This window comes from Talpa europaea (genome assembly GCF_964194135.1).
Source record: "Talpa europaea genome assembly, chromosome: 15".
NCBI lineage: Eukaryota > Metazoa > Chordata > Mammalia > Eulipotyphla > Talpidae > Talpa > Talpa europaea.
Genome location: NC_140083.1, coordinates 4,549,699 through 4,569,558, shown reverse-complemented (window position 1 = coordinate 4,569,558; position 19,860 = coordinate 4,549,699). Strand labels below are relative to the sequence as shown.

Genomic DNA, 19,860 nt, shown 5'->3' with positions numbered 1-19,860 from the left:
GGGGTCACCTGGGTTATGTTCGCCCTGCTTCTGCGAGCAGGTGTGCTCAAAGCCGGCATGTGGCAGAGGTGGGTGGGGAGATCCAGGCCCCCAAGTGAGAGTCACCCCGAGACTCAGGCCAAGGTCAGCGCTGCCACGGTTCGGAGGCAGAGCTGCCGGACACCGGCACAATGGATGGGATTAGTTTGAGCCCATCCCACGCCGTAATTGGGGGAGAGCTTATTTCCAAGAATGAAGCACTTCTCTAGGTCGTCAGAAGGCAGCCACCATGAAATGTAATATAAAATCAGCTGTAATTTTAGAAATTGTAACATGTCATGGAGCGATGCTGCCCTGAGAAGTTTCTAGAGGCCAACGAGGAATCAAGGAGAATGGGAAGCCCAGGCGGGGCGTCTGCCGCTGCCTCCAGGGGCTGGGGGTCGAGGGCGGGGTAGGGGTGGGGGCTCTGTGGCTGGCGTTGCTTTTTTGAGCGGCTTTTTCCTGGACTCCTGCTTTCCGGCAACCCCAAAAGCAAGAACCTGGAAAGGGGGTGGGGTCCTGCTTCTCCAGCTTCCTCTGTGTGGGTGCACCCTGCGCTCAGGGCTCCAGGCTGATTGCCTTGCTGTCCCTTCCGCTGCCAGGCTCACCCCTGCCCAGGGCCTTTGCCTGTGCCCCCTCCAGGGAGCTGGGCCTTCCTCCCCTGGGACTGGTTCCTTCTCATCATGCAGATGTCAGCGCAAAGTGACCTCCAAAGAGGAGTCTTTCTTGATGAGTCTCACCTCCTCTGTGTCCTATTTTTACTGTTTTATTTTCTGGACAGTTCTTACACTGTCTGGAATTCTTACATAGTTGCTTATTGTCTGCGTCTCACCACCCGGAATGTAAGGTCCACGAGGACAGCGATCTTGCTTGTTTTGTCCTTTCCTGAACCTGTCCCAGGGTGGTGCCTGGCACTCAGTAAATGCTCGGTAAATACGCATCGATGAATAAAGTCCCACAAACGTATGCTGAGCATCTGCTCTATGCCCAGCACTGTGCTAGGCACGATAATACTATAAGTAAATTGACAATTTCCCAGGCTGCCACATACACTGCGTTTCATTTAGTTTTTATCTGTGCCTCAGAAAGGGGGAGCGGCTTTATTTCCATGTTGTAAACTAGAAAGGGGAAGCCATAAACACAGATAGCCTGTTACCGTTGGTAAAGTTACTATTGCCACTATTTTTTAAAAAGATTTATTTATTTATGCATACAAGAACTGGGGTACAGGCCAGAGGTGTGAGGGGTGAGAGGATTCACCAGAGACAGAATGGGAAACAGAACAGGCAGATCTACTGAAATACACTGCTGAGGGGAGCAGCGGGGAGACAGAAGAGGCCTGCTGGGCCATGTGGGTAGCTCCCTGGCAGGCTGGGGATCAAACTCTTGCTGCAGAGGCTGCGGATAACTTCCTAGTTTGCGTCTTAACCCCTTGTGCCACCAGGCAGGCCCTATTATTGCCACTATTGGCTGCCTGACTTGGAAGAGCTCCTAGTGACAGGAGGACCTGGAGTCCCGGGGGCAGCAAGCTTGGCCACAAGGGAGGCAACCCAGACGTTTCATAGTCATCCTGTGTTTGCACCATTGCTGTTCCCCTCTGCCAGAACATATCCAGAGAGGGGCCGCCCTTGAGCCCAGATCCCAGAAGAAGACAACGTGCGTCTGAAGCAGGGTCAAGCTGATGTTTAACCTGAGAAAGAGCTAAACCATCGTTGGCGTCAGCGCCCAAGAATGGGGCTACTTATCACCACAGCATCACCCTGTGAGCGCTGGTTGATGCAAAGGCTGTAGATTTCAAGAAGAGACACTTTTTGTGGGGAGCTCATCCCTGGTTAGCTAGAGATACCCCACAGAAGAGACAGGAGGATGCCGGGCACACGCGTTTACTCCTGCAAGCGTTCTGGCCATGCACAACTTCCCCTTTCTCAGTTTACAAGTGAAAAAAAAGGTTAAATTGCTCTCAGATTCTAGAACACAAAAGAAAAAAAATACCTTGCTCTTTGAGGTTTGTTTTCAACAGATGCAGTTTATCTAACACAAGCCTGAGCAAGCAAAGGCGACTGACCTTGAGTTGAGCTACAAGGTCAGCTGGAGCCAAGAGACTGCACAGGCAGAGGAGGGGCCCCCCAGGGGTGGAGGGGCCACCAGCAGAAATGCAAAACTCCAGTTTCTGCAGGGGAAACATGCCTCGTCCCACTTCTTCATGTACAAACTGCCCTGTAATTAGCCTAGTGAACTTCAGCCAAGTCCACACTTCTTTACCCCTCACCTGCTTTTCAGCCAATACAATGTAACTCCTTTGTTCTCAACTTTGCACCCCCAAATCAATATAAGCCCCTTCCCTTTCCTGGGTGGACAGGCAGATTTGAATTTACCTCCTGCTTCCATGCCAATTGCTTTGCAATAGAGCTGCTTTCTTTCCTCAAACCTGGTGTCATAGAAAGTGGCCTCTGCACATGGGGGAACAGCCCCACGGCTGGTAACAGAATCCCCAAAAGGCTGGTGTATTTTTTCCCTGAAAGGACACGCACTAGGGCACAGCCAGGCCGGGCCCTATCTCCCTGCTCTTTCCTTCCCTGTGCCGTGCCCCCCACAAAAGCAGGCATCTGGGAAAATCATTTCTAGTTTCCAAACCTGTTTCCCCATCTGCAAGCGGTGGATAACGAGCCCGGATGACGCGCTAACGAGCGAGCTGGGGCGCCCAGCCCTCCGTGGATGTGCCCCAGTGAGGGAATGCTATGCAAACAAATAAATAAGCGCTTGACAGCCAGGTGCCAGAGAAGGATCTGGCTCTCGGGACGCTGGTTTGGGTTCGGGTTCTCACTACTCTCTGCTTGGGCTTCAGCACTTCTGGCAAAGCCGATAAAAGAAGCGCTGCTGAACCTACAAAATTGGGATGAGGGGACCGAGGTGACCCTGGCAAGGGGCAGCCCTCCCGAGAGCATCATCTCCATCAGGCTGCAGCCTCAGGCCAGGCCAGGGGTGGAGGAGGCGCCCCGGCAGCGTCCAGCACAGACGGGGCGTCTCCCCTCAGCACTGCCCTCGGGACGCGTGCAGGGGGCCCATTTCTGTGCTGCAGACACGGAGGCCCACACAGCCTGGCCGGGAGCGGCCGCGACAGCCATCCCTCGCCAGGGCGGTGCGGGCCCGCGTCCTTTCCAAAGGCTGATGCCAGCCGGCCGGTTCCCCGGGGCGGCTTCTGAAAGCCCCGGCTCCGACAGCGCTTCTCCCTGTCGAGGCGATGAGCCGCGACCTCAGCCCACGGAGCACCTGCCTGTGGCAGGAGGGCCCAAACAACGATGTCAGATCACCCGAAGAGCCCGGGCCCCGGGAGACGGGAGAAAGCGGGGAGACGGGAGACAGCGCGCAGCTCCTGAGGGCAGGATCTTGCGGGCCAAGGGGCGCCGGGACCCGGGACAAGGGAAGAGGACAGGGGTGGAAAGGCTGGGCAGAGGCGAGCCTCACGTCCACCTCGCTGCGCCGGCTCTGAAGGGTTCAAGGGCGGCCTGGGGCGCTGGCCTTGGGGGCGCTGCCTCCTCCTGGACTCAGGGCCGAGCCCGGCAGGGTCGGGGGTGTCGGGAAAGGACCTGCTTTTATTGAAACGTTTGTTCACAAGTGAGTGGAAAACAGGGACCGTTAAGGGTCGAATTGTGTCCCCTAAAAATTGCATGTTGGCATGGCTACTGCCCGTGTCCACCCGTACCCCACAACGTGACCTTGCTTGGAAGCGGGGTCTTTCCAGAGCTCGCTGAGTTAGAAGGAGGTCAGCAGGCGGGGCGGGCTCTCCTCCACTGGGCTGGGCACCCTTGTAACAACGGGAGCCGGATACAGACACCCGCAGAGGGAGGACGTGAAGGGGGAGGAGGGAGGGAGGCCGTGACGCCCCTGCGGGAAGGTGGGAGCAGCACCTCCTGCCACAGACCTTCCCGCCAGGCCTCCGGGAAGTGAGAGGTAAACATCTGTTCCTGCAAGCCCCGAGCTCGGGGCGCCTTGTCCAGCGCCCCCTCTCTGGTGAGCACTCAGCTCTGGGCCTCTGCGGGAACAGGCTGTTCCCTCAGCCACGCCGCGGCCCTGCTGGCACCGCCTGGCCTCCGTCGGAGGGCTCCGGCCTCGTCCGGGCGACACTGTGACCCCGCTGGGCACCCCCACCGCCCCCTGCCCCCCGGAGCTGAGGGAAAGATGCGGGTCTCAGCTCATCTCTCCTGGGCCCTGCTGTGGCCCGGGGCCCCGCCAGCTCAAGACCACGGGCGCACTCCCAGCACCCCACCTCCAGCACTATTTTAAAATTTCTTAAAGTTTGGAATTTTGAAAACTAATCCCTCACTTGGCAGCACCCACGCCGCTCCGCGGCCTTCGCACGCGCTACGACTGCGGCAAACGCTGCGGAAGGCGGCCCGGGACAGGCCTGGCTCGGCCACCAGCCTCCGCGGGTCAGTCATCGAAATCCACCTGCTCCCAGCCGCCATTTAGGGTGTCTAGACAAGCTTGGGGTGAGCAGCGCCGCCCCCCGGGGCTCAGCTCGGGAACGCGGGTGCTCTGGTCTTTGGAGAATATTGTTTCCAATAACTTCGGCATTTTAAGGGGAGAAGCGGGGAGCAATGAGCCACAGGAAAACACTCATTTCCATAGATTAGAGATGATGAAATATGTTAATGGCTTAACAAAGCTGATCTAGAAGATGAAGACTGTAAAGGCAATTCCAAGGGCAGAGGCTCCATACTGCGTTTTGACAGCTGGTTAGAGTCCCGACCCCTCCCTGGCGTTAGAAGTCCCCACCCCCACCCCACGGGAGAGGACGCCTCCTGCTTCAGATGGGGGTTGGGGGGTGCTCCCAGCCTGGCTCAGAGCTGAGGGACCCTGCGCCAGGCACCCAGCCTCTCTGAGGCCCGGCCCCAGCCGCCTAACTCCCGCGAGCCACGAGGCTGACAGAGACTGACAGAGATGGTCTGTTTGCCAACTGCCACTTGCTGCAGTGCCTCAGGACGCACCCGGGAGGGAGGGCATCGCACCAGACGGAGCCGGGAAGCCTTTGGGCGTGAATGAGCAGGAAGCACCACCAACCTGGCCTCCCGGCCGCAGGCGAAGGTGCGGAGGGGCCTTTCGCTCCTTGCTGCAGACACAGCCCTCCTGCATCTAAGGCGGGTAGTGCCGCCCGCCCTTGGGGGCTGCCAGCGAGTGAGAGTGCAGAGGCCGTGTCTGGCCACAGGCAAAGCCTCATGCAGCGCTTGTTCCCTCCTGCCGCCCCCAACCCCAAGGAGTGGAGCGCAAAGGGCTCCTGGGGGTGGGGGTGGGGGTCGCACCCTCTTTCACCACCCCAGGTGAAGCGTGCCTGCTGGTACCTGCCCGCCCCACCCTGCCCCCCAGTTGCGGGGCTGGGTGGCTACGCGGGCACAAGACCCTGTGTGGCCCTGGCCAAGTTCCTTAGCTTTTCTTAGCTTGTTTCTCATGCGCACCGTATCAAGCTAGCGCCACCCTGGCGGGGTTCTCGAGAGAATGAGAGGTGAGAACTTTATTAGCGCCCAAATAAATGTCAGCCATAAAGAACCACCACCAACTGCAATTCTTGGGCTCCCCGGGTCCCTTCCTGTCTCCTGCCCTGTCCCCGTTTGTCCTGAATCACCTAGAACTTCACTTCTGCTCCGTTATGACAAGAAGGTCGCGTCCTCACTCTCGGGGACGCGCTCTCAGTTGCAGCACAACTGAGCTCACAGATCGTGATATTTTATAATGGAATTTTACTGTTTGAGCAGCTACGGCTGCCTGAAGCCATCATTCTGCAATAATTACCATATCTCTGAGAAGTTTCTGCACCGTCGGTGGGAAAACAGCATTCAAAATGACCAAACAAAATCACCTAGTTTCTCCGGAGCCAACTGACTCTGCCCTGAGCCTGCCCGCCGGTAGAAGGTGGCACATATACGCTGGCTTAGCAGGAATACGCCCGGCCGCCTCAAATCACTTGGCATTCCACAAGAAGTAAAAACCTCTCAATTCCACAAAGCTAAACCTTTTATCACATCTCGGAATCCACTCTATGAAAAATAAAGTGGAACGTGGACAGGCAGTCGCGGGGTGCTCACGCTGACGCCCCGCCTGCCCCCCGCCGCCCCTTCCTAGCCCAACAGCACCTGGGAGACAGCCACTGTCACCACGAACTCATGGGAGGGGGGTGGTGCGTCACCAAGGTCGCCCCAGCCCCTTCGGAAAGCCTATTTATACCAGTTCATGCATGGATTTTGGAAGCCCTTCCGCCCCCACGTTCCTTTTCACCAGACTCTGTCTACTCGTCACTCAGTCTTTCTGTCACGAGTCTGTAAATGCCACTCGCCGTGGCGGGCTGTGTCTCTGCAGAAAGTGCTCACATTCCTGACCCGTGGGTCTTGCCCAGCCTGTCTCAGACTCACCCCAGCTTTCCTAAGTGCTGTTTTCTGTCTAGAAAATTCCCTGCTGCCCTTACTCCCTTTGCTCGGCGAACTGCTGCTGGTTTGGGCTTCACGCCCTCCAGGAAGCCATCTGGACCCCAACCAGGGCTGGCTTCTCTCGTGGCCAGTCCCTCTGAAGGCACACTGTGCTCCCCCAAGTCCTAGGGCTCACCCATTACCCTCTCCATTACCCTCTTTTCGATCTGCAGCTCCACTAACTGCAACCGATGACTGAAGCAGGTCCCCCTGCACACGGCCGCGGGCCCAGGTCTAGCCAAGCGCCTGCTCCCAGTGGGGGCTCAATAAATATTTAAAGAATGAACACATGAACAGTTTGACAAGTAAGTAAACGGTAAAATATTTTTATAATAGCCTTATAATAAGATCTTTCAGTTCCAAATAAAATACTTAAGAGAATAACATCTAATGAAGTATTTTTAATCTGAGATAATTACAAAGTCAATCAGAATATACCCACTCTTAATTTAAGCCAAGTTTGTTCTATTCATTTAATGGAGTTGGCTAAATAGAAACTCAAATAAGTGCTTGCTAATTATACTAATTAACAAATGGTTGAATTAAAATATATGAGCTATGTAAAACCTCGTTAAAATCTGAAGTTACCACGTGCATGGAAGGTAAGTTTCTCAAGGGGTAGTTTTTGTTGCTTCAGTCATTTGTGGGTTTCTTGGAGTCCATGCCAGGATACCTGAGGCAGCGCTTTTGAGGACAGGGATCGGGAGGGCGGAGTGCTGCCTCGCCAGAGTTTTCTATCTCAACTCCAGAATTTTCTATCTCAACTGTTAGCTATGTGCAATTAAAATAGATTTTAACCAGTGCAAAAAGGAGCTACTGCCTCCTCCTGGGCCCTAAGAACTCCCTGGTGGAGCTCCCAGATGTATGATGAAGGCCAACTGAAGAGATGTTAAGATTTCATCCATATTTTATGTTTTATTTCATTTCATAAAGAAGGCTATTTGCCCAACAGGTCATTAAGTGGCATTTATTTCAATAATCCTACAATTAATATTTCAACTCAAAGTTAGTTCCCTAATTAGGTAAAACTTCCCTTACTCCAGTCAATTCTATGGTTCTTTCCCAGAACTATTTGGCTTTTACATTTTTAACAACTTGATTAATCTACCAAATTTCTCCAGCACTCTAGAGTTCAAGCTCTGTTAGGATGTGAACTACACCTGCTTTTAACCACTACTACCTCCCCCAGGATCTGGCAGAGTCTCATGAGTAATAGGTACTCAAAAAAGACAGAGACCTGATAGGTAAATGATCACATAAACCACTTTCCCCAAAGGGCATTTGTTGACTTAAAAAGATGCCAACTTTCATTCTGATGGCCTTGGAAGGTGGTAGGAACAGAAGCCCCTCCCGGGTGGGGACCTAAACAAGAGATGTGCCTACAAGGTGGAACCCAAATCCACACAGCGAGAGTGGCTGGAATGAAACATCCCTTAAGAGTTTAGGTTCAGCATTAACCTGAGTCTTCTAGAAAACATCAAGCCATACCTTGAACCCCCTAGCCAGTACAGCGATGCCCCAGCATCAGGCACCCAACATATGGAAACTACAAATTTTTGCATTACTCGTGCAAATAACTTTGCAAGCATCATGACCAGCACACAGAGGCATTCAAGTACATGAGACACAACATCATGAGCAGGCTGCAACGTGTAACAAAAACAGACCTGCAAAAACGTTAGACGCTAGAATTACCAGATGAGGAGGACAATATGCTTGGAGACAGAGATCTAGACTTCATCATGGTAGGAATGACAACATATTTTGAGCCCAAGTATAATGACAATGTTACATAGCAAAACTTGTGGTAAAATGTTACCGCCACTTCAGAAAACACCTTGGTGATTCCTCCAAAAGTTAAATATAAGCGTCCCCATATAATTCAGAAATTCTCCTCCAAGGTGTATACCCAAGAGAACAGAGAACATATGCTCACACAATACTCACAGCAACACAGTCACAAAATGAAAACCCAACTGTCCAGCAACTGATGCCTGGCTAAACAGAATGTGGTGTGGCCAAAAACGCAGCATTACTCAGGCATAAACAGGACTAAAGCACGTATGTGCTCCAACACAGATGAGCCTCAGAAACATGCTACGTGAGAGAAGCTACACATGAGAGCCACATGATACAAAGTCCAGTTATACGAAATATACAGAATGGGCAAAGTTGGGGAGACAGAAAGTAGGGAGGCGTGGTGGGGGCTTGGAGGAAAGCAGGGTGGGGTGGCTGCTCACTGGTATGGAGTTTCTTTTTGTGATGGTGAAAATGTTCTAGAATTAGGTAGTTGTAATTACTGTACAACCCTGTGAATATAATAAAACCACTGAACTGTATACTTTATAGGGATAAATTTATTGTATGTGAATGATATCTCAATTTTTAAAAATTTGTGGGTTGCAGCTACATAAAAGAAAATTTACAAGCTTAAATGCATATATTAAACCATTCTTAATAGCTGGTTAGGAAGAATATGCTCTGGTTTACTTATTATTCTTATTAGGAATTCTATACTAGCTTGCTTGGTATTTCTAGAAAAAGTATGCTTGAAAATATTTGCAAGAAATACTAATCAATGAAACTACTGAAGATTTTAAAAGAACCAAGTATAATTACAGAAATGCAAAATACATTAACTATCTTTAAACACAGAGAATTAAAAACCCAATGGGGAGATTTAACAACAGATTAGACACAGGTGAAGGCTGTCTTAGTGAATTAAGAAGCTACACATATGATGAACAACATCAAATTTGTATTCTTTTTTTTTCAAATTTGTATTCTAAAATAGAAAAAAGAGTATGCATTTCAGTATATTTGGCAATATACATTAACAATAAAAACACCTGTTCCATGTCCACTCGTCGCAACTCCAGCCAACTGCGGCAACCACAAGATTTGCAGAACCTGAGACTTGATCTGAACACACGTGAAACCAGTACCCTCAATCCTCCTAAGCCAGACAAAGGCTGCTAACAATGGAGCCCCAGAAGGCCGAAAAACACATGACTTCTTACTGCCATATACTTATCTAAAAGTTCTAGAATAATCATTTGCTGTCTGAGGTCTTATCATAATGCTCATTAATGCTTAATGTATTTGACGTAAAGTACTGAGCATGGAAGAATGAAATTCTCTTGAGTTTCTAATGACCTAATATCTAATATGGTCAAAGGTGATACCTTTTCTCATTAAAAAAATAAACCACGCAAATGAATGCGGTGGTTTGAAAAATATTACTAACCCTGACAAGGGAAAAAAATGCAACCATCATCCTACTTTTGGCATAGTAATGGGAAACTATGACTAGTGAACTGCTTTGTCTTTGGGAAGTGGAACCACGTGAGTTTGGTCAAAAAATGGCTGTGGAGATGGTTAGGTTTCATCTGAGTTCCCCTCAGCCGGCCGGGAAAATGGTAGAGCTTGGCTTCTCTGTGGACTGTGCCCCCTCAAGCTTACCAGGTGGCTACTTATGACGTTAAGTTCTCGGATCACCGTGCTCAGATCTTCATGTAACTCGACTACGGCATTTTTTACCTCCCCTAGGAGAATGTTAGTGGAATAGTTTGCTTCAGACACTCGAGGTAGGCCTCTGGTGGTCTGAAAACTGGAACAGGACATAGAAGTAAAGTGATCTATGTTTTTGGTGGGAAACTCTACCCAATCACTGCTGGACACACCACTGGGCTGTTTAGTAGAATCGGAGTTATCCGGAAGAATATCCAGTAGGCTGAGGCCGTCATTCTCTTCATCAGACAACTCGGGGACCCCAGGATTACAGGGGGGATGGGCCCCGGCTGCCTTTTCGCTCTCTCTAAAGGAGGCCGAAGAAGTCTGCGCGTGGGACAGAGTCCAGAAGGAAGGTCTGGCCAAAATGGGGGGTAAGAGACGAGCAGACTTGTCGGAAGAGGCTGAATCAGGAGATGACACAGGTATAGTAGAAAAGGAGGGTGTGCCCTCAGGGGCAGCTGGAAGGAAAACACACAAGTGAGAGATCAGGCAACATAGGAATGAGAGTAACAGCTAAACACATCTTACAATGTAAATTGCTAACAACATAAATAATTAGAATTTTACATGTTAAATGTTCACAGTAAACCCAAAGCAGGAAACAGAGAAACCTAAAGATGTTATATATTGATAGTATATATCAATAATACCGTGGAAATCAAACTAAAATAGAATGATCAATATTCATCTTCACTCTCCAGCCTCCCCCAACATATTTTTACTCAGCGCGAGCACAAAAGTGAAGTATCACATCCTATTCACTGACTGCCAGCACTTTCACTTGACATTTAAAGTAGAAAATTCAGAGGAACCTGTAACTTGGATTCCTTCATTTTTATTTTCCCACAGAGACTATTATGGCACAACGAACAAGCAACTACAAATACCCCAAACTTGTGAGACCAAGCTTATTCTCTCAATGGTGAAATACAGTCAAGATTGAAATCCAACCCACCCTAGATCCGGAACACTCTAGTATACGTAAAAAATTCCTTTTTTCACCAAGAAACTTTATTTTCCATAAAAAATATTTGATAACATTTTGCTTCCTTTTAGGTAAAGTCATATTAAATGTCCCAAAGTGTGTCCTGGGGAACACTGGGGTTAAGATGTGAAAAGAGATGTTCTGTAACCACAGGGCTGGCAAGTCAAATAAGGTCAGGCGGGTGTGCACAGTGCCCAGAAGAGATGAACAATGTCCACCAGCACCTCGAGAGTTCTGAGAAACCCATGGTAATTTATTCAAGTGTTTCCCACACTTCCTTGCACACAGAACCTTTGTTCTCTCCTTGAATGTCTATTTCTATTCATTTATGTATTAGGCAGCACAAACTGGTGAAATCCAGTTCTAAAGTCTCTGCAACTATTCTGGACTTGCTACTTACAATAAAAACAAAAACTGAAACATAATCACCATAAATCACAGAACAGGGAAATTAATGTTTCCACTTTTGCACCCATGACTTAGCTTCCTATTTTGTTTTGTTTTACACATTCCTTCCAAACTACATTGGACTTCCTGTAAAAAGGGCAGCCGGGCAGGTGGCTTCTATTTTCTGCTTCAAAGCGCTGAAGGCCTACCTCCAGTCCTCAGGAGAAATTCCAATCACAGAACTTTTTGGGGGTGAAATGAATGTTCTCAGCTCATGCAGTAGCAGGACACGAAAAGGAGAATAGGAGGTCCATCAGCGCGTGGTCAGGACAAGACTGTACCCCAAGGTCCAGGCCTGGCTGATCCAGACCCATGCCAAGGCAACAGTGTGAAAGCTGTTCCTGCACGATCACCTGTGTTGGTGGCTCTCCTGTTTCCTGTACCCCACGTCTCGTTCTTTCTTGGCTTACCCCCATTTTGGACTAGCACAATATCCAGCAGTTTCTTGAAAAAGGATGCATGAGAAATGTTTTGAGAGCTGGAAGGTCTAGAAATGTCTGTATTCTACTTTATGTTTAGTGATAGATTGGTTAGAAAAAGAATTCTAGGTTGGAAATACTTTTCTTTCAGAATTTTGAAAGTTAAAGTCTTGATTCCAGTATTGCTGCTCAGGAGTGAGAACCATTCTAATTCTTATTCATTGCATAGAACCTGTATAGAACCTGACTGTCTTTGAAGTATTATAGAATTTCACCTTTATCCCCAGGTTCTGAGATGTTTCCTTATGTCCTGAGTGGGACTATTTTCATTCATGGAGATCAACTGAGTTTTAATTAGGCAATTCATTTAGAACACCTGCAACTTCAGGAAGTTTACTTGAATGACATCCTCTCTGTGTTTTCTCTGTTGTCTTTCTGAGCAGTCTCTGGACCAGCGCTCTGACCTTCCTCTTTCTCTCTCCCCCTTCTGCTTTTCTCCCTTGGAGATTTTTGTCAACTTTAGCTTCCAATATTACCATTGAGTTGTTAACTTTTGCTAGTATGTTTTTCATTCTCAAGAGTCTTTTTTTTTTTGTTCTCAGTATTCTTTTTTAGTACCCTGTTCTTGTTTCATGGGTTCAGCATATTATCTTTCATTTCAGCATTCCACGTTAGAAGTGTTTTTTCCCAGCTATGTGGTATACTCTTTGCTGTCTGCCTATGACAGCAAAGAATGGAGAGAGTGTTGGACTTGTCAGCTTTGGGCCTCCGTGTACAGTCATTTGTGTGGGTCATTTGTTGGGGAACCAGTCATGTTAGTATCTTAAGCTTTTCCCTCTAAGGGGGCTAGAGTCTTGTGAGACTAGTTTTCCTATCTCTTGCCTAGAGGGTAAAGATCTACCTCCCAGTGTGCTGGGAGTCTGTAGGGAATGGAGTTGGGGTCCTCAACATTAAAATTTGGTGTTAGTCACTTAATCCTTTAGTGGCTGTTATTGCATCCTCACACTCGGTTCTCCCTAACATCTCCTTTCAGAGATCCATGTACTGTCTCCAGAAAAACAACTCTCAGGGCATCTGCAGAGGTTGTGAGAGCTGGTGGGTATTCAGGGCATTGTTCAAATGTTTGGCAACAAGGAGACGTCTAAGGATTTATCTGCTTTTCCAATAACTACTCTCTGGTTCTTTTCTGCTTCTCTTTACGCAGCACCCCCTCCCTCCAATAATAACACACACAGTAGGTTTTCTAACCCCACTTTAAATATGCAGCAAGGGAATCTCAATGCACCTAAAAACCTTTCCCAACATCACAAGGCTAAAAAGGCACAGAAATGAGACAAATTCAAGACTCTTATGCCAAACACAGAATCTAAACCACCATGTGCTATGTCCACTCATTCTGCTACATGAACATTGTTTTTAGTCTATTACAGAACTAAGTGAGTTGAAAAGGCAGGCACACAGGGTGGTGTGGGTATTTGACACGTTCTCTCTAAGGACTGGCTGTTGAATATGCACATCTCTACCCAGAAAGGGCTAGTGGGCAAAAGGGTGAGAGGCTCTTTATAATTAGTGAATAGTCACAAAACAGTGATCTTTATCTTCCTTTCCTCACAATGTGCATCAGTTAGAAGTGGAGTTAACAGGTGAAAATTACAGGAAAACAGCATTTAGCTCAATTAAAGAAAGAAAACTTTCTAATAGTCATGCTTCTCCACCCATGAAATTGATTCAAACATTTCAGAAAACTGCTTTGGGAAGCGGTGAGTTTCTGGCTGTTTATGGAGCTCCTGCATGCCCTGAGTGACTGTTGCACAGCCACGTTCAGGCTCCACGCCACAGCTGACCTGACTGCATGTCCCTGATGAGACTCAAAGATTCCAGGACCCAAGACATACCTGTTAGCATACTAGGAGACAATTCTAGAAATAGTTGGTCAGAAAGAATGATTTAATAAGAAACATTTCAGTAGGCCAGAAGGAAAATACTATGTGAATCAGCTAACCATGGAGTGTTATCTTAAATCTTTAAAGATAACAGAGGTAGGTCAGTCCCATCTAAAGGTAATTAAACTTTATCTAAAGGCGTTTAAACTTTATGCCAGTGGTTCTCAAAGTGTGGTCCCTGCACCACCACCAGCAGCACCACCTGAGAATTTGCTAGAAATCAACTTCTTGGGCCCACACCACCCTGCTCTCCAGAACAGGAGATTCAGAAACTGGGGGCTGGACTCAGAAACAGAGTTTTAAAAAAACTCCAGGTGTTTCTGATGCATGCTGAAGATTGCAAACTGCTGTTTATGCCCCGTCCTCAGGCTATGCAGCCCCACTGCTGACTAACAGCTTATCACTGTTGATAGTTTTCTCAGCTTTGGTTCACAGGCGACATGATGCTTTTACTCATAAAAAGCCACTTCATCGCTAATTGCTGCGCACCAATTTACTTTTGTTTTCAAACACTCCACAGCTGTACCAGACGCACTTCAAGGCCACCTCCCGGCCCCGTTCAGTCACCCTGGCTCACGACAGAAGTTATTCGAGTATCACATCAACATTCATCCCTTCATACAGAGCCGCAAGGCAGCAAATACTGCAAATAAGCTGCAATAAGTAGCTGTATTTTAACATCTCATTCTGTGATACATGCACGCCAATTAATGTGGCAATTGCCTGAAGATTAGCAGAGATAAAATTATTCCAAATGCTGACGTGTTATCTTTAGCTTTTCATATTCATGAATAACTTTGGATTGGTTAATTATTATATTACAACTTTACATTTAGAAAAGATTTAGATGAACTGTGCTGCAAAAATAAAATGACAAATACAGCTCTGAAACTATTTTAAAAGTCTCCTTAGCTGTAAATGTAAATTTTTCTGTAAAGAGTGGGTCCCTGGTCATCTAAACACTTTAAGCAGGGATTATTGTAAAGCAGGGATTTGTTTCTCATTCTCTGATTCATCTCTTTCAATCTTCCTACTGCTATAAAATGGCTGCTAACTATGCACATGAATTAAAATATTCTGATTTGGTTCTGTGGTTAGAAATGTAGTATTTATAAATGTTCACAGCAGAATTAGTCACCATAGCTAGAAGTAGAAAGAACTCAAATGTCCACCAAGGGAATACTATTTAGTCTTGAAAAGGAGTGAACTACTGACACCTGTTACATGGATGAACCTTGAGAGCATTATGCTAAGTGAAAGAAGGCAGACACAAATGAGCACTGTTTTCAGGATTCCGTCATATGAAATGTCCAGAATAGGCAAATTCAGACGACAGTATATTGGTGGTTGTCTGGAGCTGGGGAAAGTAACTATTAAAGGGCACAGGACTTTTGGGGGCAATAAAAATGTTCTAGAATTAGTGGTGATGGTTGCAGAGTTCTGAAAATATAGTAAAAAAAAAAAAACCTAAATACTAAGCTTTTAAAAGGAGCATTATATGGTATATGAATTAGATCTCAATTTTTAAAAAATATTTATCTATTTATTTATACAAGCACTGGGTACAGTTAGAAGCATGGGAGGATGAGAGAATTCACCAGAGCCAGAGCAGAGAGCAGAGCAGTCAGACTGACAAGGTACACTGCTGAGGGGAGCAGCGGGTGGCAGGAGAGGTCTGCGCGCCATGTGGGACCCTCGCCCGGTGGCCGGGGATCGAACCGGTGCTGCAGAGGTTGTGGGCAGCTTCGCAACCCAGCGCTCAACCGCTGCGCCATGGGGAGGCCCAGATCTCATTTTTTTTTAATGTAACATTTGAGTTTTTTAGTGTCATTATTATAAATATGCTAAATAAAAGAAACAGACCTAGGAATAACAGAGTTAGAGAGAAATGCTAAGTCTGCCTCTAATTTTACTGGGAAAACTGGGTTATTAAAGATGAGTTTTTTCACTTACCAATGAAATAGAAACCTGGTTCACTAAATTAAAAAATCCAATCAGTGAGTGTGTCTGCAAAAGAGCAGGCAGAGCAGTGTAGCTGGAGGAGCTGCTGGGACCAAGGCTGGGGTGCAGAGTGGGTGCTGCCCTGCTTCCTCCCCACCCTCAGTGTGATCAGGCTCCTTCAAAGCTGCTGTAGGGGCAGGAATGACATGGAGCGGGTTTTCTAGGATCCAGCAGACCGGGTAAAGGAGGAGTCAGAGTCCTCAGTGGTTTTTGCAGGTTTTTTATTGGGATTTACCCAGTACACGGCAGGCAGGGGTGCTGGGAGGCCGGGAGGCTGGCAGGCCTCCCAGCCCCAGCAAGCCTTCACTCTCTCTGGGCTCTCTGGCCTTCTCTGCTTCTCTCAGCTTCTGCTGCTTCTTTCTCAGCTTCTCTTTCGGCTTCTACTGGCGTCCCCATGACGCCGCCCTTAAAAGCCCAGTCTCAGCCCAGGTGAATCCCATCTACCTAGGCCCACACCCCACTCCAGGTGCCGCCATCAGGCATGCACTCAGGACCGCAAGGATCCATCATCCAGCCTGATGGCGGGAGGGCAGAAAAGCCTGACATTTTTTCCTTACCCTACAGCTGCTCTCTGCACCTTGTCCCCCCAACCAGCCTGGTCAAAAGGGGTAGCAGAGACAGTCTGCAGGATGTTTTCTATCCTTTCTCCCATTTCTTCTAGGGAGACTGCTAATTGCTCTGGCTCTAAAACCTCTTAGAGACAAAAAGAAAGGCCAAGGAGTGTGTGTGTGTTCTTTCCTAGCAAAGAGCTCCACAGAAAAAGGCTCTCCGGTCTCCAGAACAGCTATGCTGAAGTCCAGAGCAACAAAACGGGACAGAGATAGGAAGAAGCCAGGAAACGCGCTCTCTGCTACCCCAACATGGCCAAGCACAGAAGAGATTTTTTTCTTAAAAAAAAAATGAGAAAGTCGAGTTGGGTGCCCACACTCATGCTAACTGCGGCTTATGAAGGCTGCTGCCTCCAGGTCTGGCTTCTGAACACCCTCCGGCAGCTTTCTTCTCTTGTAGTGTGCGTGATGAAACACCCGATGACCTAAGGGAATAGTCTGAGCTACTGATAAATGACTTGCGATTTAAAGGAGGAGAGAGAATGGGCCTCTCTCCAGAGTTATTTAGTGCCCAAAGGTCACATGAGGTTGCTGCAGCAAATGTCCACCTCGTTCAGTAGAAAGATTGGGGAGAACTAGGTGGCTGCCTCAGACAGCCTCCTGGTATTTGAGATCCACTAACAAATGAGCGTGCAAGTATTTTTTAACTTGCCAGTACATTATCTCCAAAGAGTATATAATATCAGTCCCTCACTCTTCATATAAACAAATACCTCTTAAAGCAAAACTGGAAAGTGGATACTCTCTTCTCTATCCTCCACCATCCCCAGAGGCGCCAGTGCTCTTGGAGCCTGCCCATCCACCCCAGCTCCATCATTTCTTGGATTCCTCAGCTATGATGACCTTTTTTTTTTTTTTTTTTAAAGATTTATTTATACATACAAGAACTGAGGTACAGGCCAGAGATGCGGGGCGGTGGGGAGGGAGGTGAGAGGATTCACCAGAGACAGAGTGGGGAGCAGAATAGGCAGACTGACTGAAATACACTGCTGAGGGGAGCAGCGGGCATGACAGGAGAGGTCTGCTGCGCCATGTGGGTTGCCCCCTGGCTGCCCGGGGATCAAACTCGTGCTGCAGAGGCTGCAGACAGCTTCATAGTGCGATGCTTAACCCCTTGTGCCACCAGAGAGGACCCCATGATGACTTTCATCGTTTGTCTGGGTACTCCCTGGAAGCTGCCATCATTCAAAACTGTCTGATTTGGAAATCTTGCTTTCCAAATGACTTCCAGCCCTCCCATTCCTTGGGACACATCTACACTTTGGCCTCAATGGCCTTTTTGCTTTTCTATTGGAGCTCTCCTGGCTCTGGTTCTTTCTGACCCAGACTAGAAGCCCTTTCTCCATCATTTTCTTTCTACCCCTTCACTGCCCTGTTCTCTCCTTACCTGCTGCTGATTCCCAAGTCAGGAGTCCGCAAACCTTTTCTGTAAAGGATCAGAGAGTAAATATTTTAGGCTTTGTGGGTCCCTGTTGGCAGGTAATCGACCTCGTAGTAGCAGCAAAGCAACCAAAGATAATATGTAAGCAAACTGGTGCGGCCGCTCCAATACTACTCTAGTAAAACTTTATTTACAAAATGGGCAGAGGGCCAGATTTGGCGCTGAGGCTGCAGTCCACCAATCCTAGTTCAATTTAAAACGCTACAGTTTTCATGTCTATTCTTTTTTTTTTTTTTTTTTTTTTATAGAGGCATGTTTTTATTTATTTGTTTGTTTTTTTGTTTATACAAGCACTGGGTACAGTCAGAAGCGCGGGAGGGTGAGAGAATTCACCAGAGCCAGAGCGGGGAGCAGAGCAGGCAGAAGGACCGAAGTACACTGCTGAGGGGAGCAGCGGGCGGCAGGAGAGGTTTGCGCGCCATGTGGGACCCTCCTCCAGTGGCCGGGGAGCAGCCGGGGATCGAACCGGCGCCGCAGAGGCCGCGGGCAACTTCGCAGCCCAGCGCTCTACCGCTGCGCCACCGGGGAGGCCCTTCATGTCTATTCTTATGCTGCTCGGCACCACTGGAGAAAAGCACAGGACTCTGCAAATTAGGATCCCCGACAAATTTCTGCTGTTTCACATGACCTGGGCCTTATCCGCTCCTAGACGGCTATTCTCTAGATGGCTTTTCTAGATCTTTACCAGGCCTCTGCTACACCTAACTTCATAAAATCGAGGCCATGACATACAGTGTGTAGCACACAGAGGTTCAACACATCTAAATTATTAAAAGCAACAAAACCCTTCCCTCACGTTTGATACAGCCTTTCTCTTTCTCCTCCACAGGCCCTCAGAATGAGGCTGCCTCTCTGTTCTGGAGCCGAGCCCACCCCCCCCCCCCAACCATGCTCACTCTGTCTTGGGCTGTCCCGTCTTGCCTTTTGGTCTCCTGTCTCTCGCCTTGCTTGCATCCCTCCAATGGCCTCTAAAATGCTCCCTGCCCCAAATAAGTCCTCCACATTCTCCATCATGATTTTTCTAATACACATTTCTAAATCTACTGGCCTAACTTAATACCGCTAGTGACTTCAACTGTCTTCAAAATAAAGCACTAACTTCTTCACCCAGCATACAAAGCTCCCCCCATCTGTGCTGACTTAATGTGCCACTGTTTTCTCCTAGTACTTTTTGCTACACATTTTCCATTTCTGCTTTACCAAACTACCTTGAGTCCACTTAATAAATACTGTGCATCCACTATGTCCAAGTGGGCACCAGGGTTGGTGCTGGAGATATAATAATGAACAGGGATTCCTGATCCCCTCCCTCAAGAATCTGACAATCTACTTGGGGGTGGGAGAGACATATACATTCAATCCGTATGCAATCATATTTCATTAGGATGACAATAAGCAGTAGGAGGGATAATTATAGAGCATGGAGACAGCATACAGTTGTGGGGGTTGAAATAATCCAGGGAGTCAGGAAATCTTGAAGTATTGAGCTGATCTCTGTAGAACGAACAGGAGTGAACCAGGAAAGGGGAAGATCAAAAATGTTCTGGTCAGAGGAAACAAGAGTACAAAGCTGATGAAGCAACATGGTTTATTTGACCAATGAAAAGTGCACCAGTCTGCTGAGAGAGGCAGAGCTACGCTGCAGGGCCTGGAAGGCTATCTGATCTTTAGGAACATGGTGCTCAGTCCACAGTTGAAATGAGTCATGAGGTCACTCTGGCTGCTCTGTGGAGCATGAACTGGGGCTCCCCAGCATCTCTTTGCTCAGTCACAAATCTGTATTAATATTTCAGCCTGGCATGTCCTTTCTGGAAGGATAGGAGTTTACTTCTTCCTGAGAATAAATGAGAAACTCCTGGGTACTTTTGGAAATATCCTGATGGGGATTTTGAGGGCTAGGAAGGGGCTGGGTTGTAAAAGTGGAGCTAAAAATATAGACTTTGGAGTAATAATAGCAAATTTTTTATGGCACTTAAAAAGAGTACCAGACCCCAATGAAGCATTTTATGCTTGGTAACTCATCCCTT

At 47.9% G+C, this 19,860-nt stretch overlaps 1 protein-coding gene across 1 annotated transcript in view; it reads right to left on the bottom strand.

Moving 5' to 3' along the window:
• The window catches only part of ENTHD1 (ENTH domain containing 1), a gene marked incomplete at both ends in the record, with an annotated part of 104,660 nt that overhangs the window by 18,323 nt on the left and 66,477 nt on the right, over positions 1 to 19,860 (bottom strand). The window contains one exon of the mRNA XM_084254893.1: positions 9,939 to 10,447. Within this exon, the coding sequence (XP_084111019.1) occupies positions 9,939 to 10,447 (509 nt within the window). The remainder of the gene's footprint in view (positions 1 to 9,938; positions 10,448 to 19,860) is intronic.